Consider the following 26250-nt stretch of genomic DNA (forward strand, 5'->3'; position numbering starts at 1 on the left):
ACTCCAGGAAAACTGCTTATGCATAGAATTTCTTCTCAGTGAAAACTGCAATCAGAATTGTGCAGACAGCACAGTACAGACAGGAGGGAGCACAAAGAGGGGAATTTTGGTAAGGTGCTTTTGCAAGAAAAAAGCTTTTATAAAACTACCTCGGGGGTTACACACGTAAAAGGTTATAGGGTGACCAGAAGGTGCATACTTGTACGTGACCTGTATGTAGGTTAGAACCTAACCGAATTTCGATTCTGGTTTCAGTTTCAGCTTCGGTGAAGTCCTGGCAGCCATTTTTGAAGGAGGAGCTGGCACTGCGTGGGAGCAAATGGATTGCTCCTGTGCCAGTATCCTATCAATGAGATAGTAGGCCCAGGAGGGGGCCCGCTGCCTCACCCCATGCTTGAGACAACCTTCCTGAGCCCTTACGCCAAGCCCCCTCCCTGCCCATCTTCAAGTCTTTGCTTAAAGCCCACCTCTTCAATGCTGCGTTCGGCACCTAACTCTTACCGTTCAGTAATCCAGACTGCCCCAATTTGACTGCCCCTTTCGGACTGACTGTTCACTTGTCTTTTAGGTTGTAAGCTCCTTGAGCAGGGACCATCCCTTTTTGTTAAATTGTACAGCGCTGCGTATCCCTAGTAGCGCTTTAGAAATGTTAAGTAGTAGTAGTAGTAAAGGGGGATGTTCAGGGGGGGGTCCCACCAGGGTGTGTGTGTGTGTCCAGGATGGGGCCCACTGTTGGCGAGAGTGTCAGGGAGGGGGCTTTTCTTGGTTGGGGGGGGGGGGACTAGGACCAGGGCCAGTCCATTTCCATTTTCGGATTTGGTTTCAACTGAAACCGAGCGGCCAATTTCGTCCCCAGATTCAGTTTTGAAACACCAACACCTCGGCTTGGAACTCATGCCACCATCACATCATCCAAATGCTCTTTTTCAGCTGCAGGATGAACAGTCGAGGAACGTAGAATGGGACTGAACTCTGGCCCTGTAGATGGTCTATTATTTTTACATAGTTTGAAATGATTGTCTAGTAATGAGAATATGGTTTTCTTGCAATTTAACAAAGTAATGCCTGTTGTTTTGTGTTAAATTAGGCAGGTGTAATAAAAAATGGATCTGATTCACTGCTAATCTGGTTATGCAACCCAGACACACGGCGAATCTCTCATACACATTTGTAAACCACTGCGTTTATCCGCATGCAATGTTGAGGAGATGAGAGGAAAAGCCTCATACTACCGCGGCTTAACACGGTTGTCTTGACCGGGAAAAAAACAAAAAGTTTCAAGCCCGCAGTGAAAAAGTAATCATTGGCACAAAAACCTCTCATAAACTTCTTCCCTCAATAAATTAATCTACAACACTTATCTGTTCAGTGCTCTGCTGCTCCGTTTAAGTGCTCCGCACGGTGAGGTCCCGACGGACCTGTTTGGCTTCAGCTTTTTCACTGTGGGCTTGAAACGTTTTGTTTTTTTCCCGGTCAAGACAACCGTGTTAAGCCGCAGTAGTATGAGGTTTTTCCTCTCATCTCCACAACATTGCATGTGGATAAACGCAGTGGTTTACAAGAGTGTTAAATTAGAACAAGTTATAGGGTGCATGTTGTGTTTTGTTTGGATTTACAAGATCTTTTAAATATGGGTTGGGCACATGGATGGAAAGGAAAACTGTGGGGATGTTACTAATATAATGGGGACTGGGTGGGGATGGGGACAAGATTCTGTCCCATGCACACCTCTGCTTTACACGCATTCTTTATAAAATATACATGTATGCGTGAGTATTTATGTAGCCTCCATGCAGTCATAAATGTCCTTGATTTCTAAACACGTGGAGCTGTATTTTCAAAGCACTTACACTTACAAAGTTACAAAGTAACCTATAGAACTTTGTAAGTCTAAGTGCTTTGAAAAGGAGCCCCATAGGTACCTATGTGCCATTATAAAATAGATTTAAGATAGGTGTCTAATGCCCACTTAGGCAGCTTGTTATAAAGTTACCCAGTACATGAGTAGTTGTTGTGAACAGGTGCTGGAAGCACCATGATACAGACACAGGAGAGAACTAAAGGGTAAAGGCTCAAGGATTTGACTTACTACCTTTCTGTGGTACAACCAATATATGTGTGTGGTCACTGGAGGTGTCACAGGACAGGCATGTGGGAGCACCAGGTGTGAGTCCGCACTGGAGATGCCATGGTACTGGCACAGGAGGGAAAGAAGGGAGAGGAGACAGCGAGAGTGAGTGAATGCTGCTGTAGACGTTGGTATTTACTGACCTTTGCTGAGAAGAGCGCTCTTTGCTCCATTGCCACCTTGTTTAATACGCAAATTAGAGCCATCAATTATATCATAAAGGCTCTCCCCTGTCCCTGTCTTTCCCCTTTCCATTGTCCTTTTTTTCTCCTCCTCTTCTCTGTCTCTCTCCCTGTAGTTTCTTTATCTTCCTTTGTGTGTTGCCTTTTAATCCCTGCTTTTCCTGTCTCTCCCCTTTCTCATTCACTGCTCCTTCTTTATCTATGCCTCTTCAATTTTGTTTACTTTCTTTCTTCTTTCTCTTTCCCTCTCCCATCACATCACTTTTTTTCTTTTTTTCTTATCTCCCATCGCATTCCCTGCCCCATGTCTCCTCCTCTGTGGTGCTCTGTGAGGGTTTCAAATGCTGTACTCTGTACCTGTCACTTTTCCTCTATAGGTGTTGCAGGAAAATACCCAGCTACATTGGACATATTGGTTTTTGAGGTTCAGGTGTGTTCTCTGGTCATGTTGGTATATGGAGCTCCAGGTGTAATCTGTTTGTGTGGGCACAGGTGTGCTACATTTTTGGGTGTGTTGGTATTTGGAGTAAGCTGTGCTTTGTACATTGGCCTTGTTTGTTTGTGGATTTTAGGTACGTGCCATGCAGACATGTAGGTATGAGGAGTTCAGGTGTGATCTTCACATCGGGCATGTTTGATTGTGGATTTTAGTTACGCACCATGCGGACATATTGGTAGGCGTTCAGGTGTGCTTTGTACATTGAGTGTTGGTGTGTAGGATAGGGGTATGTTTCATACTTCAGAGGTTGTGCTGGTTTAAGGGGTTGAGATATTTATGAGGAATCTGAAGGTAGGATCAGTGTGAATTCTGACCTCTAGGTGACCTCTGTCTAAAAGCAGAAATTATATAGCTTAGCCCAGCTCTGGCAGAAAGTCTGGAGGTCAGTGCCTTCACAAAAGGCAGAGAAAAACAGAATGCAGCTTCTATTGTGGTTAATGACAGCTGGGGACTGGAAAAAACAGGAGGGGGACTGGAAAATGGCAAAGAAGGAGCATCACATGAACAGTCAAGGGCCCTGACTGAGTCATGTGCTATTTAGCCATATACTGTTTACTGTTTAGCCATATGCTGTGCAGATATGGACTATAAAAGTACCTGAGAGCAGTGGCGTAGCCACAGGTGGGCCTGGGTGGGCCGGGGCCCACCCATTTAGTGCTCAGGCCCACCCAACAGTAGCACACATTTAGCGGTAGCTGATGGGGATCTCAAGCTCGGCCAGCTGAAGACTGCCCTCTGATGGTAACAAAACGCCGCCAGCTGAAATATTTTTTTTGGTGGTGGTTGGAAGTGGGGAGAACACTTGGTGCCCACCTACTTCTTGTCTAGGCCCACCCAAAATTTGTTGTCTGGCTACGCCCCTGCCTGAGAGACCTCTAGTCAGTGGAGTCATCAGTCATCCACTGATGAGCGTGAGGTTTGTTCCCAAGCAAAATCTTCTAGAAAATCACTGAAAAGGCCTCCCCAGCTGAAGTTGGCCTAGAATGAAGCCAGGCTTTGGTGATGTCTATTTAATCTGCTAATAAATTTCTGTATTACTTTTATAGTTGCTGTGCATCTGTCATGTGTGAGTCTGTGAAGTCTGTAAGTTTTCTTGCTCTTATACATTTGTAATTCAATCGGACCTAGTACTGATATGATCCCTTCTGAAGACTGAACTCTCAGTTTCTGGTTCAGAGCATGAATTGGAGACAATAAAATGAACAGATGCTTTGCCTTCTCTATAAAATATTTAGTTTTAAAGTTAATGATCCAGTTACATAGAAAATACCTCGTCGTTCTTGGCAAGCATAAAATGATCTAACACCTTCATTTGTCATACTCACCAAACAAAAGAAAAGTCACTTTTGTAAATTGATGGATACAGAAACATCCTTGTTGCAAATTTCATCTGTCACTCATGCAGCCTTGTGCTGTCTTGTTGTCCTCTACAAAGAGCTCATTCTGTACTGGATGCATAAGTTTCTGTTTGTCTTCATTTACATCTCATGCTCTTTCCTGTAATCTAGATACAGATTGTCCTGGTTCTCACTAAACAGGTGTTCCTCAGCTTGAGAAACATTCTCATTTTAATACATTCACTCATTGTTCCTCAGCTTGGGAAACGTTCTCATTTTAATACTTTCACTCATCCTTCCCATCACTGAACCCAGGTACTGCCGTGGAGTATCACTCATTCCCCAGATTACAGTTTGGCTGAGAGATTTAATGGATGTGTGAAGGTGCTCCTTAGGGAGGTGCTGGATGTCATGAGGTCAAGAACCACTGGCCTTTGTGTCATGAATTTTGAATGTGCTTGGGTTAAGCACTTCTTTCATGCAGTTCTTTTTCCTTCTATAGGTGGCGTGTGTGTGGCACAGTCTGTTAAGATCCCTAGAGAGCCAAAACCTGGAGAGTTTGATAAAATCATTCGACGACTCTTAGAAACCTCCAGTGCTCGGGCAGTCATCATATTTGCTAGTGAGGATGACATAAGGTAAGCTGAAAATGAATTCTTATTTAGAAGAAAGGTGCGGCAGAGATATGTCTGTCACGTTTCCCACATTAGAAGAGAGATTCCTTCCTCTGGACATTGTCTTCTGCAATCTTACTGGTATACAGCAAAGTGTTCACAAACCTAGGAGAAGGTTGGGGACCTGATTAGTCCACACTGCATCTGGTAAGGGAGAACAGGTAAGAAAAGTCTGTCTCATATGCTACTGTGCTCCCCCCCCCCCCCTTCCAGGGAAGTGTCTAGGCTAATAGTGGAAAGCCTGACCAATGAGCTGCAGTAAGAGTAAAAAGCAACAGCAAGGGAGATGCATGCTTCTGCAAAGTGTGATAAGTAGAGGGCATGTCTTGCCATAGAGAGACCACTAGAGGGAACTCTGCTAGTAAATAGGGTCTACCTAGCTATGGAGGGGCCACTAGAAGGAGCTCTGCCTCACAGAGGACAGCCTAAAATCAAGAAGGCTGTAGGAAGTGGTCTTGTCCTTTTTAGGTTAAGGGCAAAGAGGGAAGAGGTATTTTCCCCTTTAAAAAGCAAGCCCGGCTAGGAAAGTTCTTAACCCATCAGGAATTAGGAAGAGGGGCCCAGAAAGGGTGGGGTCAGGTGTTAGAAGCCCCATAAAAGCACTCCCTAGGAGGAAGCAGTCAGATGGGCCTGAAGGAGGAGGATAAGGATAAGGATGGAGGCCTCCTGTAACCCGAGAGGCCGGCCAGAGTGGGCTAAGAACCTTGGTGCATGGACCCCAAAGGAAGAGCCAGGAAAGTTGGAAAAGAGGCTGGCCAGAGTTGGCTGAGAATCCTGTGGAGCAGATCCCAATGGAGGAGCCAAGGAGCTGTACTTGTAACAAGAAGAAGGTACTTACCTTAATGAAGAGGAGTTTTTTCCAATATGTTGGTGTTAGAGGCAGTGCGAAGAAACCGCTAGGTTAGTTTGAGACCTGGACTAACAGCCGTGGAGTAGAGGACAGGACTGTAAGGTCATAGTGAGTTAAAATCCTGTCCAAGGGAAGGTGGCTATTAGACTGAGACTCCAGCACTCTACTAAGTGGGGCTCAGTTCAATATGGATTGCTGAATTAGAATTGTGTTAAAGGGTGGAGAACCCTACATTATGACTTTGAAGAGGCTAGTCATGGGCTGAGTTTGCATAATGCCAAGGGATTAATTTGCATACCACCTACAACCTTCTATCCAAGTACGTTTTGTTGCCTGGGGAAACAAGAAAGTACCAGAACTACTGTTCTTGTCCAAGGAAAGCCTTCTACTTGGTGAGGGGACTGTCTGATAGGGGATAAGAAAGTCACCTTGAGTGTAAAGGATTTCCATATCCAGGACTATTGCTGTATAGCCATTTCTAAGATTAATGGTTTTTGAGCTTTTTCTTAGAGACATTGGGTTAACTCCTGTAGTTGGAGGTCAGTCCAGTTATTGAATGCCAGGCATTGAATATCTTGTTTATTTTTAGCTGGTTTAAAGTTAATTGGCTAAGCTAGTTAACTTTAAACCAGTTAAGTGGCCAGCTGTGGTCACTTATGATAACCAGATATGAATTGAATATTCAGGGATAGTTGGCTATATTGTGCAATATAGCTGGTTATCTCCTAGGTGCTAACAACCAGCTGTCCCCCACTTGAATATCACCAGATAGCTGGTTAAGTGCTATTTAACCAGCAGCCAGGTACTTTTTCTGGCTGGTTAAATGGTTTTGAATATCAGGGGGATAGTTCTAAAGTATGCTGCAGAGGACCACCAACAGAGACATTGGCCATATGCTATGCAAATGTTTTGCATTCAAGAAATGCATATGTTGTTTTCAACTAGGACAATTAATTATTAAAAGTACACAGTTGAAATGGGAATTTTAAAACATTATTAGTAGTTCACAGTGCAAAAACAGATCCTCAATAATTTGTCATGTGACTTACTGCATACTATCATTGTAAAGAACAAGGTTTTCCCTTATCACAATCAGAGAAGGCAAATCTGAAATCTGCATATTGGACCAAATTTTATATTTGGTACCAAAAAAATCAGTGCTGATGGAAAATGCACCTCTACGTATTCTATAAGCTGTAAGTAATTTTGGCACAGTCATTTACACCAATGAAAAGCTGGTGTAAATGCCCACACCTATGCTATAACACTCTACATAAATTTTAGGAATGCCCACTACCCGCCTATGCTTCTCCCGTCGCCCCCTTTGAGATCCACATGGTAGAATTTACATGGACTACTTTATAGAATATGCTTAGCGAGTAGTGTGTGCAAATTCTAATTAGTGCCAATTAGTGCTGATTGGTTGTTAATATCCAAGTATTGGTGCTGATTGGCTTGTTAACCAATTGAGTTGCCCATGCAAATCAGAACATGCTGAGATTTGCACTTGCAACTCAAGTGGTACTACACAGAATTTGTGGGATAAAACTTCAACTAATGTTTGCGTATTTTCAGTGTACATACAAAAAACTTTCAACGATCTCATTGAGATTTTCCCAATAGAAATTCCCTTTTACGTTTCCTTTCTGTAAAGAACTATTAACTCTTAATTCAGATCAAGAATAGGTGTTTACATTTTAATTGATGAACTCACATAACAATCTCCAGTGAATCTGGTGAGGCTGGAGCACGAATCAATTCAAGTGAGTAGAGAAGGCTTTCCACAGTACACCCTTTCGGGAGTCTCTTGCTACATCACCTGAACTATGCTTGACTGTCACCTCACCTGACTAAAGCCACCCTAAGCTCAAAAACATAAATCACTTACTAACCTATCAATTGTCTACAAATCTAATGCACAACTGGGGCAGTTCTATAAGTGGGTGCTTCCTTTTAGGTACCCTGATGCTGCACGGTGAGAGCCCTATTCTATAATAACATCTAGGTACCCAGATTCCATTATAGAAAATGAGCATAACCTGACATTGGAGTGATTTACGTTTATAATCATGTAACTATGTATCATAAGTACATAAGTAATGCCGCACTGGGAAAAGACCAAGGGTCCATCGAGCCCAGCATCCTGTCCACGACAGCGGCCAGTCCAGGCCAAGGGCACCTGGCAAGCTTCCCAAACGTACAAACGTTCTATACATGTTATTCCTGGAATTGTGGATTTTTCCCATTTAGTAGTGGTTTATGGACTTGTCCTTTAGGAAACCGTCTAATCCCTTCTTAAACTCTGCCAAGCTAACCGCCTTCACCACGTTCTCCGGCAACAAATTCCAGAGTTTAATTATGCGTTGGGTGAAGAAAATGTTTCTCCGATTTGTTTTAAATTTACTACACTGTAGTTTCATCGCATGCCCCCTAGTCCTAGTATTTTTGGAAAGCGTGAACAGACGCTTCACCTCCACCTGTTCCACTCCATTCCTTATTTTATATACCTCTATCATGTCTCCCCTCAGCCGTCTCTTCTCCAAGCTGAAAAGCCCTAGCCTCCTTAGTCTTTCTTCATAGGGAAGTCGTCCCATATACATTTTGAATAAGATACTCATTAGTTTGTAACACTAATATAATCTATTAGCTCATAAATTTGAAAATTATTGACTACTCTTGGACTTGAATTTTAACAGTCATGATATACTGCCTGAATATCACCTAAAATTTCACCTCTTCACTGGAATCAATTAACAGCTAGTTTTAAAATCCTCAGATAAAACTTTGTGTATTTCCCGCAGGAGCGCTCCACCCACTGTCAAATGTTGCACAATCACTTTTCAGTGGGAATAATTCTTTGCCGTCTTCAAGATCACCTCTGAAACTCCGAAAATATTTTGCTTTGATCTGTATTTCATACTGTTTTTTATGGACAAGAGCTGGTCAATTCAATTGGCAGTCTTAGCTTCCCTTTCATTTGCATATTTTGAAACTAAAAATTGAGTGGACAAACTGATAAACTAAGCTGCTGCTTTCATTTTTTTTTTATTTGTGAAGTAGTGATGTATTGGTTGTTCTCAGGTGACAATCGTACTATTGTAACCCAAGTCTTCTGATAGTTAAAGCAGTGGCGTTCCTAGGGAGGGGGGCGGTAGGTGCGGTCCGCCCCGGGTGCGCACCGCTGGGGGGGTGCCGCGCGCGCCTGTCCTCCGTTGTTCCATGCTTCTTCTCTGCCCCGGAACAGGTTACTTCCTGTTCCGGGGCAGAGAAGAAGCATGGAACAACGGAGGACAGGCGCGCACGGCACCCCCCCAGCGGCGTGCACCTGGGGGGGGGGGGTTCCTTCGCGGGGGGGTGTCTTTTCACTGGGGGGGTCCACGCTGCATCCAGGGTGGGGGCGCTGCACCCGGGGGGGGGGGGCGGGACGCATCGGCGATCCGCCCCGGGTGTCAGCCCCCCCTAGGAACGCCACTGAGTTAAAGATTCTTTTTACTGGTGTTTGAATTCCCCAAATACCTGGCACTCAGTTATAGTATATCTAAAATTAGCACATTTTACCAAATTTGATTTTCGTGTTAATGGACAGTGTGCAAATTTCTTTTTTGAGCAACTTACCCTCATTTTAAAAGAATCCCTTGGGTGAAACAGTTTTGATTTCATAGAATAAAAGATACCTTTTCCTTGTACCCTTTGATATATAACTGCGTGTACTTTTACTAGAAAAATGGACACACAAATTCTGCTTTTCACAATCCTGTCAACAAACTGTCATTTTGAAAAGTCCTATAGACAAAACCTGTAATTTTATTTCAAACTTTTGTCATTGAAAAATGACAAAAATCACCTTCCATGGTAGATTAAGGTTTTCTCATCTCAAGACTTTAAGGGAAAACTTTATAAACACATTACTTTAGCTTGAAAGAGTTTTCAAAGTGATGATGTGCCGACATTTAGCGGGAGATAGGGTGCTCCCTCCCAGTTATCTCCCACTGACTGGGTGATCCTCAGATTTTCAGCAGCTCAAAACCAGATAGTACCACTGAAAATCTGGGGAGACCACTGTGGCATTATCTGGTTAGTGCTCGGTGGTCTGGGGGTGGCATCAGAATGTAGTCACTGAATATGGTATTGCCAATATGGCTGTACCCCAGTGGCGTATTTATTTAAGGTACATGTGTTGCATATGCACACCCTGTCAGATCCGGCCCTCTCCCCCCACCCCCCACCCCCGTGCCTTAAAATAATTTCTGCTCCAGTCTTCGCCCAGGCAGTGGCACTAATAGGCTGCTGTGGCCTGCATCAGGATGCTCTCTGAACCATCCTGCCCCTTCTAACACAACTTCCTGGCTCCCTATCCGTTTCCGCATTCAATTCAAACTTCTCTTACTGACCTATAAGCGTATTCACTCTACTGCTCCCCAGTACCTCTCCACTCTTGTCTCTCCCTACACCTCCCCCCTCGGGCACTCCGTTCTGTTGACAAATCTCTCCTGTCTGTCCCCTTCTCCTCTACTGCTAATTCCAGACTCCGTTCCTTCCATCTCGCTGCACCACACGCCTGGAATAGACTTCCCGAGCATGTACGTCTAGCCCCGTCTTTGGCCGTTTTCAAGTCCAAGCTAAAAGCCCACCTCTTTGACGCCGCTTTTGAGTCCTAACCTCTGCTCACTTGCCTGTGCCTTTTATCCCCTCCTCTTTAATTCCCCTTACCCCTTAGTTGCTCTGTCTGTTTACCTGTCTTATTTAGCTTGTGAGCTCTTTGAGCAGGGACTGTCTTTATGTGTATGGTGTACAGCGCTGCGTATGCCTTGTAGCGCTATAGAAGTGATAAGTAGTAGTAATAATGTAGAAGCCTGCCTTTGCAGATCAGCAACGCGGCCGCGCAGGCTTTTGTTTTTGTGAGTCTGACGTCCTGCACGTATGTGCAGGACGTTAGACTCACAGAAACAGAAGCCTGCGCGGCCGCGTTGCTGATCTACAAGGGCAGGCTTCTACATGGAATGTTGCTAGTGGAGGAGTAGCCTAGTGGTTAGTGCAGTGGAACATGGAATGTTGTTACTATTTGAGATTCTGGAATGTTGCTATTACTTGAGATTCTACATGGAATGTTGCTACTATTTGAGATTCTACATGGAATGTTGCTATTCCACTAGCAACATTCCATATTTAGATTGTGAGCTCTTTGAGCAGGGACTGTCTTTATGTGTATGGTGTACAGCGCTGCGTATGCCTTGCAGCGCTATAGAAGTGTTAAGTAGTAATAGTAGTGGTTTGTGAAAGGTGAGACAGTTGAGAGAGAAAATCCTGGTGCAGGCCATAGGCAGCCTATGAGTGCAGCTGCCCAGGCAAAAACTGGAGTGGAGGTGATTTTAAGGTACTGGGGGTACAGGAGATGCCACCCCCCCTGTTAAAAATTCCTGACTACGCTGCTGCTGTACCCAGATATCTATCAGGCTAAAACTTAGGATAGCAAATAGGCTGTTCTAAGTTAACCAGGATATTTATCAAGGTACCGCCATTGAATATCAGCAATATATCCAGGTAACTCCTCACAGGCTGCTGACTGCCTCAATAGTCACTGCCTGTTATCCAGATAACACTCATTGTGATAGACAATAAAATAAATTTCAATTGTATAAAAATGCCCCGCTCTTTTTCACTGCCACCGCTCTGCCTCTAGTCAAATGGTCTGATGCACCGGCACCGTGTACTCCTCTGAGTCACAAAATTAACTACTTCCAGTTTTGTGAAACTACTACTACTATTTATCATTTCTATAGCGCTACAAGGCATACGCAGCGCTGTAGAAGTAGTTAATCTGTGGCTCGGAGGAGCATGCATTGCTGGCGTGCCAGATCCGTTTGACTAGAGGCAGAGCTGGAGGTGGAAGCTGATCCAGGGGACGGGTGAGAGAATGGAGCTGGAGCTGGGTCTAAAAAAAGGGGGTGGGTGGGAGAAGGGGGAGGGAGAAGAGAGAAAGGAGATACTGGACTGGGCTGGACCAGGGCGGGGCAGCAACTGGTCATTTGCAGGGGGGGGGGGGCGCCAGAGACTCTAGCCCCACTGTCCAGGCATCTTTTCTCCTTCTCCCCACCACAGTCCGTCTTCTCCTCCCTTCCCGATCTTTATTTAAAATTTTATTTCCCTTCTCGGAGAGGTGCCCTGGTGTGGCAGCCATCCTTACAAGCTGCCTGTGGCTGCCCCGAAGCTTTCCCTCTCTGACTCAGTTTCCTGTTTCTACCTGGGTGGAATGTAGCAGAGAGGGAAATCTTCAGGACAACTGCAGGCAGCTTGTGAGGATGCCTGCTGGTGTCAGGGCCCCTCTGAGAAGGGAGATAAAAATTTTAAAGAAGACCACAAATTGAGGGCAAGGGAGGGAGACGGACTGTGGTGGGGAGAAGGGGAAGAGATGCCCGGGTCGCATAGTAGCACTGTAGGTGAGGAGATCGGGTAGATCAGGTATCAAGGGCCCCCTGCTTAATTTGTGCTCTGGACCCCACCATGTCTAAAAGAGGCCCTGGGTCTGAAGGGATATTCAGGAGCACTTTGTAGGTAGATGCTGCTGAATATCCCCAGATAGCGATCTGAGTGCCATTTAATGGGGTAGGAGCTTCTCCTCCCCGGTTAAATGGTTTTGAATATCAGACCCCATGTAGTTTTGTGGGATAAACACTGCTCATTAGCTTGTAACATCTCCCGTGGAGTACCTCCGGGTTCCCGTATTGCTGCTGGAGCTCTTGAATATATTTATGGATCCTTTACTTACACTTATTCAGTCTCTAGAATTAGCATCTTTTGCCTATGCTGATGACATTCAGATTATGACCACACAGCCCCATGGGAACTGCAAGTCTAAATTGTATACCATCTTCAGTAGGTAACTGGCTTCTTCTTTTACATAAAACGAAATGGAATCCTGGGGAAACAAAAGCCATGTTTAACAGAAAGGCATCCCCTAAACTGATTTTTCCCATAACTACTGCTTGTTCGCCAGTTATGATGGTCTCCTCATTAAAGATCAAACACCTGTCTCTTATGTTTCTGAAATATGTTTTTTTTAATGAAAATGTTATGCTTTGTGAAATCCCTTTTCTCTCAATGTGCAGTGCGAACATTAATGCTTTTCATTGGTCATTAGCAACCTTGATTATTGTAACTCTTTGCTTTTAGGCACTCCTCAAGCACGTAGCTGTCATTTGTAAATAATACAGCATTAAAGTTCATTAGCAGAGTTTTAAAAATTGTATCATACCTCGCTGTTGCTACTGAAAGACCACTGGCTTCCAGTTACACACAGGATCTGGGGCACAGTTACCATCAAGGCGGCTGACATCACTTCCTCTGGAGTCACTAGTGTGACAATATAGCATCTAAACTGTAGTTTGCTTCACTGCTAAAACCTGGGGATGGGTTTTGACTGAAACAAGTGTCTAGTCTTTACTGATCTTTTCCCTTGATTCTCTACCAGCACAGGGAAGTGTAAGGATCCTCTGGCAATTGGGTGGTTTGGATAGTATCCCAGAGCAGTAGACTTAACGATAGTCTGTTTTTGAGATGGACATGGGGAAGCCACTGCTTGCCTCGAGATTGGTAGCATGGAATGGTGGTACTAAATGGGTTTCTGCCAGGTACTTGTGACCTGAATTGGCTACTGTTGGGCTCACCCTCACTTATCACCCCTACCACTGCAATTTCCCCACCCCTAGCTGTCTGTTCGTCTGTCCAATTTAGATTGTAAGCTCTGTTGAGCAGGGACTGTCTTTTCATGTTAATTTGTACAGTGCTGCGTAAGTCTAGTAGCGCTATAGAAATGTTTAATAGTAGTAGTAGTAGGATCACTTTTAAAATCCTTACACTAGTTGGTAAGGTACAGCATTTTGGGCTTCCTCTTTTTCTATTTTGGTTGTTGATACCGCACGCTTCATCCAGAACGCTAAGATCAATACGGCACAACCTTCTCATGGCTTCAACTCCCAAGTTATTTTTATGTATGGACATGTCATATCAAGCATTCAAAAAAGGTCTCAAGACACATCTTTTTTTAAAATGCTTTTGGATTCAACTGAGGCAGAATGATTCCTACCCCTTATAATATAGTCCATGGAGATGGGGCAGCTTGGACTGGTCCAGACCTGAGACATGCAACCATTTGTTCTTTTTAACTAATTTATTTGACTGTGTATTTCATTTCTTGCTTTTAGAAATATTGGAGCTCTATTACTAAAGCCTAGCTTGTGCTAACAGAATTAGCATTCACCAAATGCTAAGAAGCTCATTTTACACCTAGTGCTATATAGACTCTGGCAGTAAATGCTAACATATAGCACGCCTAGAGATCCACGCTGAAATTCTAGTGTATTCTGTAACGATGTATGCAACTTAATTGGCTTAACAAGCTAATCAGCACTTTTAACAGCACTTAACAAGCAGTAATGAGCACTAATTGGCAATAATTAGAATTTACATGCACTTCTCGCTAAGCATATTCTGTAATGAATTGTGCTTAAATTCTAATGCAGTTCAAAGGGGGATGGGCTATGGGCATGGAAATGGGTGTTCTGTGGGCATTTCCAAATTTACACACATAGCTATAGAATATGGCCCACTGCGCATAAATCTACGTGCAGGGATTTATGCCACGTTTTCATTGGTGTAAATGGAGGTGCGTAGTTTTAGGTGCTGGGATATCAACTAAGTGTATTCTATATACCGTACCTAAATCTAGGCACCGCTTACAGAATACACTTAAGCGAAAATGTTTACTGCCCAGATATTTTTAGGTGCCTTAGCACATAAGCACCGCCACGCTGGGAAAAGACCAAAGGTCCATCAAGCCCAGCACTCTGTCTCCGACAGCGGCCAATCCAGGCCCCAAGAACCTGGCAAAAAACCCAAAATTTAATAACGATCAATGAACTTTTCCTTCAGGAATCTGTCCAGACCCCCTTTGAACTCAGCAAGGCCAGCTGCCATCACTACCTTCTCTGACAGTGAGTTCCAGAATCTAACTAAGCGCCGAGTAAAGAAAAACTTTCTCCGATTCATTTTAAACCTACCACATTCAAATTTCATCTTGTGTCCCCTGGTTCTATTATTGTTAGAAAGTGTAAACAAACGCTTCACATCTGTCCGCTCTACCCCACACATTATTTTGTAAACCTCTATCATATCACCCCTCAGCCGCTTTTTCTCTAGGCTAAAGAGTCCTAGCCGTCTTAACCTCTCCTCATAGGGTAGTCGTCCCATCCCTTTTATCATTTTCGTCGCCCTTCTCTGCACCTTCTCCAATTCCTTTATATCTTTTTTGAGGTGAGGCGACCAGAACTGAACACAATACTCCAGGTGCGGTCGCACCATGGAGCGATATAATGTCATTATAACATCCTCATGCTTGTTTTCCATCCCTTTTCTAATAATACTCAACATTCTGTTTGCCTTCTTAGCCGCCGCAGCGTAGAGAATCTGGTCCTTAGCGCATGCTATGCTTCAATAAAAGGGCTCCATTGTTTGTAAATTGTTATGACAGTTTGCTTATTAGCAATATATCCATTTTTAAATAAACTGTAAACTATAAAAAATCCCCCCTCCCCACTCCCATTGCCTAGCACTTCATTCTGATTTTTAAAAACTGCTGGGTCAGTTGTTGTGATCTTCTTTCTACTCCCTGCTCATTGCTCCCTCCTGATCAGTCCCTCCGAAATACCTCTGACTTTCCCTCTCAAAAGAAGTGGGTGGGACACATGCTTCACTCCTGCTGCTCTGCAGTTATTCATATGGAGATGACGTCGGGGGTGGGGTTAACGACATCAGAGGTGACATCAGGGGGCGGGGTCGATGACGTTGGAGGCGGGGGTCGGTGACGTTGGAGGCGGGGTTTGGCTTTGGGTGGGTTTTGGGCTGGTTTAGGGCCGATTTTGGGTGGGGAAAATTTTTCCCATCTGGCAACCCTACTGAAGGATATAAACAGGATGGAGTCAGTCCAGAGGGTGGCCACAAAACTGGTAAGTGGTCTTGGTCATAAAACATATAGGGACTTTTCAGATGAAGAAAACTCTAGAATGAGGGGGCATAGGATGAAGTTAAGAGGATATAGGCTTAGGAGGAATCTAAGAAAGTATTTTTTCATGGAAAGGGTGGTGGAAGCATGGAATGGCCTGGTGGAGGTCGTGGAGATGAGGACTGTGTCAGAATTTAAGAAAGCATGGGACAAGCACGTGGGATCCCTTAGGAAAAGGAAGAATTAGTGGTTATGGAGGATGGGCAGACTGGAAGGGACATTAGGCCTTTATCTACTGTCATGTTTCTATTCACTTTATTCTGAGAAGGAACCAATCCCCATTCATAAGTGTGATCTTGCTTTTATGGTTGAAAGTTCATCTTGCAAAAGTTGCTTCTTTGTATAGGTTTTTCTTAAAATGAATGAACATGTGAAAAAATGTGACCTGAATGGAAATTGGTCCCTTCACAGTCTTGCTCTACAGAGCATACAGTCTTTAAAAAGTAGGACATCAAGGGCAGATATTGAGAAACCAATGACAGTTACTTTGGTGTATCAAGGATTTATTTATTTATTTATTGCATTTGTATCCCACATTTTCCCACCTTTTTGCTACTACTACTACTACTACTATTTAGCATTTCTATAGCGCTACAAGGCGTACGCAGCGCTGCACAAACATAGAAGAAAGACAGTCCCTGCTCAAAGAGCTTACAATCTAATAGACAAAAAATAAAGTAAGCAAATCAAATCAATTAATGTGAACGGGAAGGAGGAGAGGAGGGTAGGTGGAGGCGAGTGGTTACAAGTGGTTACGAGTCAAAAGCAATGTTAAAGAGGTGGGCTTTCAGTCTAGATTTAAAGGTGGCCAAGGATGGGGCAAGACGTAGGGGCTCAGGCTAAATCGTAGTGCAGGCTCAATGTGGCTTACAATACATCTTGAAAAATAGAAGACATTAGAAAATAAACATTTAGTATTACAGAGGAATCTTGGACAATATGATAATGATAAAGCAAGATAATAGCATAACAAGCAGATACTATAAGACAGTTTTGAATATATGTGGAGGAATTGTGTGTGTTCACATTGGTTGATCTTTGTGGTATGCCTTGTTAAAGAGATGGGTCTTCAGCAGTTTGCGGAAGTTCATTAGTTCATTTCTGTCCTGTAAGATCAAAAGGAGAGAACAATCAGAGGTGGATGTGGGATCAGGAGATGAATGTAGGGCTGTCTTTTTACTCGGGGTGAACTACATGCAAATATGACACCTGTAGACAGTGTAGTTAAAGCATTTGGCTGGCATGTTTTCTCTTTCTTCTTCCCATTACTCTCTGACAGATGTACATTTATTTAAGGTACATGTGTTGCATGTGTGGAATTGGTAAAGGGATATTGATTTTGCTTTAAGTTTCAAGTTTATTTAAATTTACTACCCCAATTTCTGGATATCATCAAGGCAGTTTACAATCTAAAATTATGGGGAATACGAAAGAAAAGGAAAACTTTTCAAGACATAAGACAGGACATGATAGAACTACAATTGTTGATAGGAGAGAGGGTAGGAGAAGACATACTAAGACATATTAAGAAGCTTGTACATACTAAGAAGGTAATTTTCTAACATTTACATGGTCACATACATGCATTAAAAGCTATTGAGGTAATTCTGTAAACTAAGGGTTAACGTTTGGTATATATTACAGTGAAACCTCGGCTTTTGTTCACATCGGTTTTCGTCGGTTTCGGATTTCGTTGATTTTTTCGACTAGAAATTTGTCTCGGTTTTCGTCGGTTGCCTCGGATTTTGTCGAAAAAGAAGGACGTCCATCTCCCAATTTGTACCGGAAGGTGGATGTCCTTCTCCCGATTTGGGGCGTCCTCGTTAATTGCCTCGGTTTTCGTCGGTTTCGGATTTCGCCGATTGTTTTTGGACGGATTATCGACGAAAACCGAGGATTCACTGTACTAAGCAGATTTTTAGATAGGAAATGGAGAGGGGAATTCATATGTCCAAGTCAGGTCATGTGGAATTCTCATAGTATTTTAGAAGAGGCTCTGCCAAACGTAAAATAGACCACTGAGACCTCTAATGGTAATATGCCTATATTTGGAAGCCTGACCCTTATCAGCAAAACCTTGACATTACTGCTAGAGGTCTTGGTGGCCATTTTGAGGGCCAGCATAATCAAGGTAGGAATGAGTGAGCATCTCCAGAAATAGCTATACTCACTCAATGTAGATACTGTAAATATACACATCATACCACTGATACACATAAACCTCACATATACCATCAGTCACTACTGATACCCCATACCCACTATTCCTACCAGCCCACACATTTCCTGATACTGATACTACTGAGGCACATGACTGTTTGAACCGAGTAGCCTGCACAGACATGCCCAAATCTGCAAATGGAGGAAAGGAGAAATGTGCTTATGTCATCTTGTAAATTTGCGTTTTTCAACTTGATTTTTTTTTATTTCATTAAAAAAATATTTTGGTTCTAAACTTTTAGCATATAAATCATTTCAGCACACCCAAGGAAGCCCTGACTCTCCTAGTTGATAACTATACCAACTTCTGACTCCCCTACTTATCCTGGCATCAGAATCCAAAATGAAACTGGCTGGCCTAGCTGGGGCCAATTTAGATCAAGGCACCGGCGAACCACAAGTGACTAGGGAGTGTTCTGTCCTGCTAGGATAGGATCTGGGGATGCATGAAGATAAATGAGAGTTAGTAACTTGCACAGGTTGGGGAAAGGGTCAGGGCTTTGGTATATTAGGGAAAAGTGCTGTTAGGATGTGGTGGGCACTAGCTAGGGGGGCGATGCTTCCTTAGGCAACCATGAGCAGGACCAGGAATGAAAAGACAGGGAAAAAGCAATCGGGGTTTTGTATATTTTTAGATTGGAAATGACACAGTGAAACAATGAACGTATCTGCATTGCCCCAGCCATTTTAAAATGGCAGCACACACCCCTACTGATCAGATCCTTGAAGTCAGATTCTGCAGCGGAGCTGTCACTCCTACTGGCTGGAGCCCTATAGTTAACACCATAATGAAACTCTGTCCCTGGTACTGGCTGGACCCCTGTAGATTGAGCCTGAGGGAGCCCTGCCTCTCTTTTGCTGTCTCTAGCATTTGTTTATCTCTTCTCAGGGAAGCACTAGGGTGCTTACAGGCTGCAGTGGACCATGGTGTGTTTTTAGCATACTGTTAAACCTCATTGTCTGGTGTTTATTAATTAAAGAAATTCAATTAGTAGTCAGCAGATATGTAAATAAGGTCTGGCAGTGTTCCACAGGTCCCCTGATAGAGGTGATGAAGTTGTAGCCATCAGCTGGAGTTACTTTCCAGGCTGGCTGATATGAGAGGAAGCAGCCTGCTGGCTTCCTTCCTACAGTAGCACATTCACAGTTTTAGCAGGACCAACAGGGGCACCACATTCTGCTGATCGGGAAAGGGAGATGAGGCTACAGTTCCAAACAATGTAATGGCAAGATGAGAGAACATTAGGCATGCTTCTCTTCCTTCGCTTGTTCTCTCTCTGGGGGAGTAAGCCTAGTGGTTAGTGCAGCAGACCTTGATATTACGGGGAACTGGGTTCAATTCTCACTGCAGCTCCTTGTGACTCTGGGAAGTCACTTAACCCCCCATTGACCCAGGTACAAATAAGTACCTGTATGTACTATATAAACCACTTTGAATGTAGTTGCAAAACACCACAGAAAGGTGGCATATCAAGTCCCATTTTCCTTTCCCTATTTGAGATTCTACATGGAATGTTGCTACTGTTTGAGATTCTACATTTGCTACTATTTGAGATTCTACATGGTATGCTGCTGGTGGGGGAGTAGCCTAGTGGTTAGTACAGCAGACCTTGATTCTGGGGAACTAGGCTTGATTCCCACTGCAGCTACTTGTGACTTTGGGCTAGTCATTTAACTCTCCATTGCCCCAGGTACAAATGAGTACCTGTATATACTATGTAAACCACCTTGAATGTAGTTGCAAAAAACCCAGATAGGTGGTATATCAAGTCCCTTCCCCTTTCCCCTCATATTTCAATCTGTCTCTTTCTTCTTTTGTACCTTTTCAGTATGTGTCTGTCTTGATCCCTCTCTGCCTCTCCTGTCTTGGTCCTCTCTCTCTCTTTCCTGTCTTTTTCTCTCTCCCTCTCTGTTCCATTTTGAGTTGCAGAGGTCTGCTGTTCTGGTTCTCCACTTTGCCTTTTCTTTTCTCATGCACTGGCATCTTCTTCTGTGTCCTGTTTAGGTAGTGTCAATCTTTCTGTCTAATTCTCTCTCCCTTTCCTTCTTCACTTCCTTTTTTCCTGTCTCTTTCTCAATTGGCCATAGTACCCAGGGATTATTCGCCTATCTCCTCTCTTGTCTTACCCTTCCCATACTCCGTTTCTTGCTGTGCCTCTCTCCACTGGTTGATCGTGACATTGTTTGCAGGCCTTTTCTTTCTGCTGGACTGTCCTCCCTGCATCTGTATGTCCGCTTTCCTATCAGAAGAGCTCACCCTTGTCCCATTACATACAGACCTGTCTGTCTACTCTCTATCTGCCTGCCTTCTTTGTTTCTGTCTTTTTGCAGTGCTACACAGACTGAATAAAGCTCCTTGGACAGGGATTTGAACACCATATAACACAACCCAATGCAGCACTTCCTTCTGCGTAAATTAACCATTCAATCTTATGCAGATTTGTTCCATCTCAGCAATATGTTCCAGCTCCCATTCGAGAAATGCTGGCATTTAAACTCTCTGTGGGCTGGAATCCAAAGTGGGAGGGGAGACAGACGATATAAGTGCGAGGGTTATGAGATTGGAAATGTCTTATGAATCTTTCTGAAATTTAATAAGTCAACGCTGCACTGGAATTTTTGCATCTATAAATTTCTATGACTTAGATCGAACAACGTGAATTACAGACGGAGGCAGACGGGTAATGTGAGAGCAATGGGAGAGGAGGAAAAAGATTCTAGGTCAGCAGGAAGGAAGGGATGTGGAAAGGCAGAGAGAGGGGGCTCCACAGAATTAGAGGGAGAAGAGAATGTGCAAGGAAAGAGAGGCAGAGAAGAACACAGAGGGGAAGAATGAAGCAAGCCCAATATGGTCTCTTGAAATGAAAAGGTATATCTGCAGTGAAGGAGATCACAGCACAGCAGTGTGCCAGCCACTGCCTCTCCAGGAGATAGGGTGGACTGAGAGCAAGCTGATGGATTCACACATTTCTGTTAGAAACACCAGTTGACCAATTCAGTCTGGCATTTTAGTCCTGTCCCCCTGGTAAAGGCATAGCATGCCTCGGATACATTGAAAGACATGACTAATGTACCTGAATGTAACTCACCTAGAGCTACTACTGAGAACACTGTAAGCTAAATCCAATTAAATAAATAAATACATATTTATTTAGATTTTGCTCACACCTTTTTTTCAGTAGTAGCTCAATGAATGAGGCCTTCTGCTGTTGAACAGGTGATATCATATCACCACGCAATGTGGTACTTTATGGCAATTAGAAATGATTTTATGTATTTTTCTAATGTTGTTGTTCATTTCACTGCACCAAAACTGCCCTGCTGCTTATTACCGAACTGATGGCTCCAGGAGCCTGTTCAGATGGTGGGAAAATGTATTCCGGGTCTTGGCTGCTGCTGAGCCAATTTTCAAAGGGAATAACACTTTGGTGCTGGGTGGTTAGTGTATAGCTCTCTTGTCTCTACAATTTCAAACCTGAGGCAGATAGTATCAGGCAGCTGAAATGGCTAAATGGCCTGATACGATCTGTATAACTGTGTTCCAGGTTAGAGCAGAAATAAACACATTGCCATAATTTATCAGTTTATTGGCAATAGCCAGCTACTAAATGGATAATTTATCCATTTTATTTCAGTCTTCTATGTAGCAGTGGAGTGCAGGAGTAGACTAATGGGTTAGTGCAGTGGGTTGGGAAATGAATTCAAGTCTCACTGCAGCTCCTTGTGATCTTGTGTAAGTCACTTAAGGGGTCCTTTTACCAAGCTGCGGGAAAAAGGGCCTGGTGGTAGCGGCAGGGGACGTTTTTCCTGCAGCGGGTAAAAAACCCCTTTAAAAAATGTCCATGCTGTAAGAGTACTCTTACCGTGAGGCCATGCGGCGGGGAGCACTTACCGCCACCCATTGAGGTGGCGGTAAGGGCTCCTGTGGTAACCCGGCGGTAACTAGGCAGCGAGTGGCACTGCCCGATTTTCCGCTGGGTTAGCACCACGGTAAAATTTTTCATTGCACTGGCACATGCTCGAGGCGGAAGTACCGCCGGAGGCTGCATTGGGCCGGCAGTAGTTCCGGGTTGTCCCTTAACCCTCCATTGCCCGAGGGACAAGGAAAGCACCTGCATATAATATTTGTAAACTGTTTTGGTTGTACCACAGAAAGGCAATATATCAAATCCATGACCCTTTGCCTTTAAAATTCATGCTGTTCCTACATGAAGGGCTGTTCCATAACTGGGCATCATTTGCATTCCACTTGTGTGCATAAATGTACAGAATAACTACCCATTTCAGGGCTACGCTATGGGTGCTAATCACCAATCATTCTAAAAACTGCAACCCTATGACCTATACAGATAGCAGTGCTGAAGTGCCGGCAGCAGTGTGTAACTTAAACCAGTGACTGTGCTGGCTGAAAACCCTTCCCGAGAATTTTTTCTCCATTATATTCCTCCAGAGCCCTTGGCTGCCAAATTGAAAGTTGATGCTAGAGGGGGTAGCACCACAGCTCCCGTCAAAGCCAAATGCAAGTGTGTTGTTTGCCAGTCTGCTGTGTGACTTATATTCCGCCAGTGTCGCTATGCTCATATTAGCCCTCTTCTCAAGTCACTTCACTGGCTCCCTGTATGTTTCCGCATACAGTTCAAACTCCTCTTATTGACTTACAAGTGCATTCACTCTGCAGCTCCTCAGTACCTCTCTGCTCTTATCTCTCCCTACGCTCCTCCCCGGGAACTCTGTTCACTGTTCTCTTACCTGCACCCTTCTCCTCCACCGCTAACTCCAGACTCCGTTCCTTTTATCTTGCTGCACCATATGCCTGGAATAGACTTCCTGAGCTGGTACGTCAAGCTCCATTTCTGGCCGTCTTCAAATCTAGGCTAAAAGCCCACCTTTTTGATTTTGCTTTTAACTCCTAACCCTTACTCACTTGTTCGGTACCCATGTTTTATCATTCCCACCTTAATAATTCCCTTATACCTTATTTGTCCTGGTTGTCTGTCCTAATTAGATTGTAAGCTCTGTCGAGCAGGGACTGTCTCTTTATGTCCAGTGTACAGTGCTGCATACGTCTTGTAGCACTATAGAAATGATAAGTAGTAATAGTAGTAGTAGCCCACAGGTATCACTGAAGCATGACAGAAGGACTGTGAGTGATACCGCTCCAGCATCCACTGTGCCAGCCAATCCATGCAGGAAGAGTCAGGCCTGCAATCCATCTTGCATCCTCCGAGTTGCCAGACACCTTACTCACATCAATCCTGACAGGCCGATCCAGACCTGGTGTTGTCCCATTTCACCTGTAGATCTGGGTTTTGCTAGGAAAGACAGGAACTCAAAGCCCATAGAATGCAACAGGAGCAACCCAGAACTGGATCAGACTGTTGAGATTATCTGGATTTGGTGATTTTGTTGATTTACTTATAGAAAGGTGAACACTGCTGATCCTGACAAACATTTATCCCCAGATTCTATAAAGTTACGCGCCCAAATTTCCAACCAGCGTGCAACTAGAATAATGCCAGTTGTGCGCCTAACTTAATAGTTTAAATTAGGCAGCAGTTGGCCTTAAGTATCAATGACCCTTAAGTGCATTAAGTGGCGCTAGTTAGCACTAATTTGAGGTTTATGGTTTATTATAATTTTTCTAGACCGCTCTAGCTGGCAAGACAGTACAGAGCAGTGTACAGACTAAAAATTTAACAGAAAAGTGAAAAGAACTCGTTGTAGACAGGAAAGTATAACAGTCACAACAGGATAGATAAATACATGTGGAACTGCACTTAGGTGCAATTCTATAAACTATCCAGAGGTGGCCGGTTCAAATCCCACTGCTGCCCCTTGTGATCTTAGGCAAGTCACTTAACCCTCCATTGCCTCAGGTACAAACTTAGATTGTGAACCCTCCTGGGACAGAGAAATATCCAGAGTACCTGAATGTAACTCACCTTGAGCTACTACTGAAAAAGGTGTGAGTAAAATCTGAATAAATACATATATGGAATGTTGCTACTATTGAAGATTCTACATGGAATGTTGCCACTTTTTGAGATTCTGGAATGTTGCTACTATTTGAGATTCTAGATGGAATGTTGCTAGTGGAGGAGTGGCCTAGTGGTTAGAGCAACAGTCTTACAATCCAGAGGTGGCCAGTTCAAATCCCACTGCTGCTCCTTGTGATCTTGGGCAAGTCACTTAACCCTCCATTGCCTCAGGTACAAACTTAGATTGTGAGTCCTCCTGGGACAGAGAAATATCCAGAATATAACTCACCTTGAGCTACTACTGAAAAAGGTGTGAGCAAAATCTAAACATAGGGAATGTTGCCACTTTTTGAGATTCTGGAATGTTGCTACTATTTGAGATTCTACATGGAATGTTGCTGAGTGGAGAAGTGGCCTAGTGGTTAGAGCACTGGTCTTGCAATCCAGAGGTTTCCGGTTCAAATCCCACCGCTGCACCTTTTGATCTTGGGCAAGTCACTTAACCCTCCATTGCCTCAGGTACAAACTTAGATTGTGAGCCCTCCTGGGACAGAGAAATATCCAGAGTACCTGAATATAACTCACCTTGAGCTACTACTGAAAAAGGTGTGAGCAAAATCCAAATAATAATATGGTATAGCACACAATGAGAAAGAGGGTGTGCCCAGGGGCATGGCAGAGGCATGACTTGCAGTTGATCCTGTAAGTTATAGAATATTTTGACTTATTCAAGCAACTGCCAACTTTAGGCACAACCATTTACAGCAGCCTGTGACATGGCATAACTGCTTCCGCCTCAAGTTATCCACATCTTCCAACTTATGCTCTATTCTATAATGGCAGTTTCACATTTTTATTTATTGGGATTTATTAACCACCATACAATTGCCATTACAGAATTGGTTCTTAGGCCCATTTTTTGTGCCTAATTTTTGGCATTCTTTCTTGAGTCTACCCATTAATGTGGTTTACAAATATAAAATCAGATTGTGACCCTAACTGCTAATGAATCAGCTTGGCTGGATCTTGTGAGCTGCTGTTGACTCCATAAGGCCTTGTCAGACTGGTACATCCCATGGCACCTGTGCCTGAACCCACATGAGCTGTTCTCCCACCCCTGCTCAGTCTCTCTGAGGAACTGAAGCCATTTAGTAACCCTACACAGCACCCTGAGATACCAAAGATTCATAGCAGCCCGGGTTAATGATCTGAAGGATTCTCTTTCCTGCCTTAGAGTAATTTATCCCTGTCATCACAAATGGTCCTGAGATTAGGCAAAGATGTCACTGAGCCTAAACTGCTGTTTTGTCTCTGCAGGAGAGTGTTGGAGGCAGCCAAGAGAGCCAATCAAACTGGACACTTCATGTGGGTGGGATCAGACAGCTGGGGCTCCAAAATCGCTCCCGTGCTTCACCAAGAGGAAGTGGCTGAGGGCTCTGTCACCATCTTACCCAAGCGAGTGTCTGTAAGAGGTAGGTAGGCGTCCTGTACCTGAAGGAATCCTCATCTGTGATAGACAGTACTGCTCCTTCCCCTCCCATCACGTTTCCTGCCATTCCGTGGGTGCAATCACGGAACAGCTACAGCTCAGGCAGCAGTGGTGCAAGCTTCCTCCACAGGGAGGGATTGGGGGTTGGGTTGTGCGTGTGAGAGAAGCATGTACTATTTCTTTCTGTGCTTACATGTATTATAGTGGAGCAGGGTCTGTGTGTGAAAGAAGCTTTCCCTGCTACTATTACCCATGGTGTACATATTCCCAGGCTAGAAGACCATTGAAGCCAATGGTGTGCATCCCATAATACTAAGGGGGCACAAATCCATTTCCACGGCTTACTGCAAGCCCTATAGGCAACGTTTTACCTTTTGGGTTTTCAGCAATAAGGAAAGCAAAATTATGTGAGTGGTTGTGCTTTCATGACTATCTAAGGAGAAACGTGTTTGCAGAGATTTGCACCTGCTTTCTCTACAAGATATTTTTTCCATTTGAAAAATGCATAGTTTTGAATAATTAAACTTAGGCCTATTGTTCCAACTTTTACCCTCTTTCTACCCTCCATCCCCCCCTCCCTTCAGTACCACTGCACTGAAGGTAAAAATTCATAAGAACGTAAGAGTTGTCATACCGGGCCAGACCAAAGGTTCATCTAGCCCAGTATCCTACTTCCAATTGTGACCAAAGCCAGGTCACAAGTACCTGGCAGAATCCCAAAAAGTAACAAGATTCCATGAGCAGGGGCTTTCCCCAGATCTACCACCTTAATAACAGTTAATTGTTCAAATCTTTTTTTAAACCCAGCTACACTAACTGCTTTTATTACATCCTTT

The 26250-nt window shown here is 43.9% G+C and overlaps 1 protein-coding gene across 1 annotated transcript in view; it reads left to right on the plus strand.

Moving 5' to 3' along the window:
- GRM4 (glutamate metabotropic receptor 4) overlaps positions 1–26250 on the plus strand; it is a 267421-nt gene that overhangs the window by 117022 nt on the left and 124149 nt on the right. Inside the window, exons 3-4 of the mRNA XM_030221059.1 lie at positions 4649–4784; positions 25243–25397. Of these exons, the coding sequence (XP_030076919.1) occupies positions 4649–4784; positions 25243–25397 (291 nt within the window). The remainder of the gene's footprint in view (positions 1–4648; positions 4785–25242; positions 25398–26250) is intronic.

Source organism: Microcaecilia unicolor, chromosome 12 (assembly GCF_901765095.1).
Source record: "Microcaecilia unicolor chromosome 12, aMicUni1.1, whole genome shotgun sequence".
Taxonomy (NCBI): Eukaryota; Metazoa; Chordata; class Amphibia; order Gymnophiona; family Siphonopidae; genus Microcaecilia; species Microcaecilia unicolor.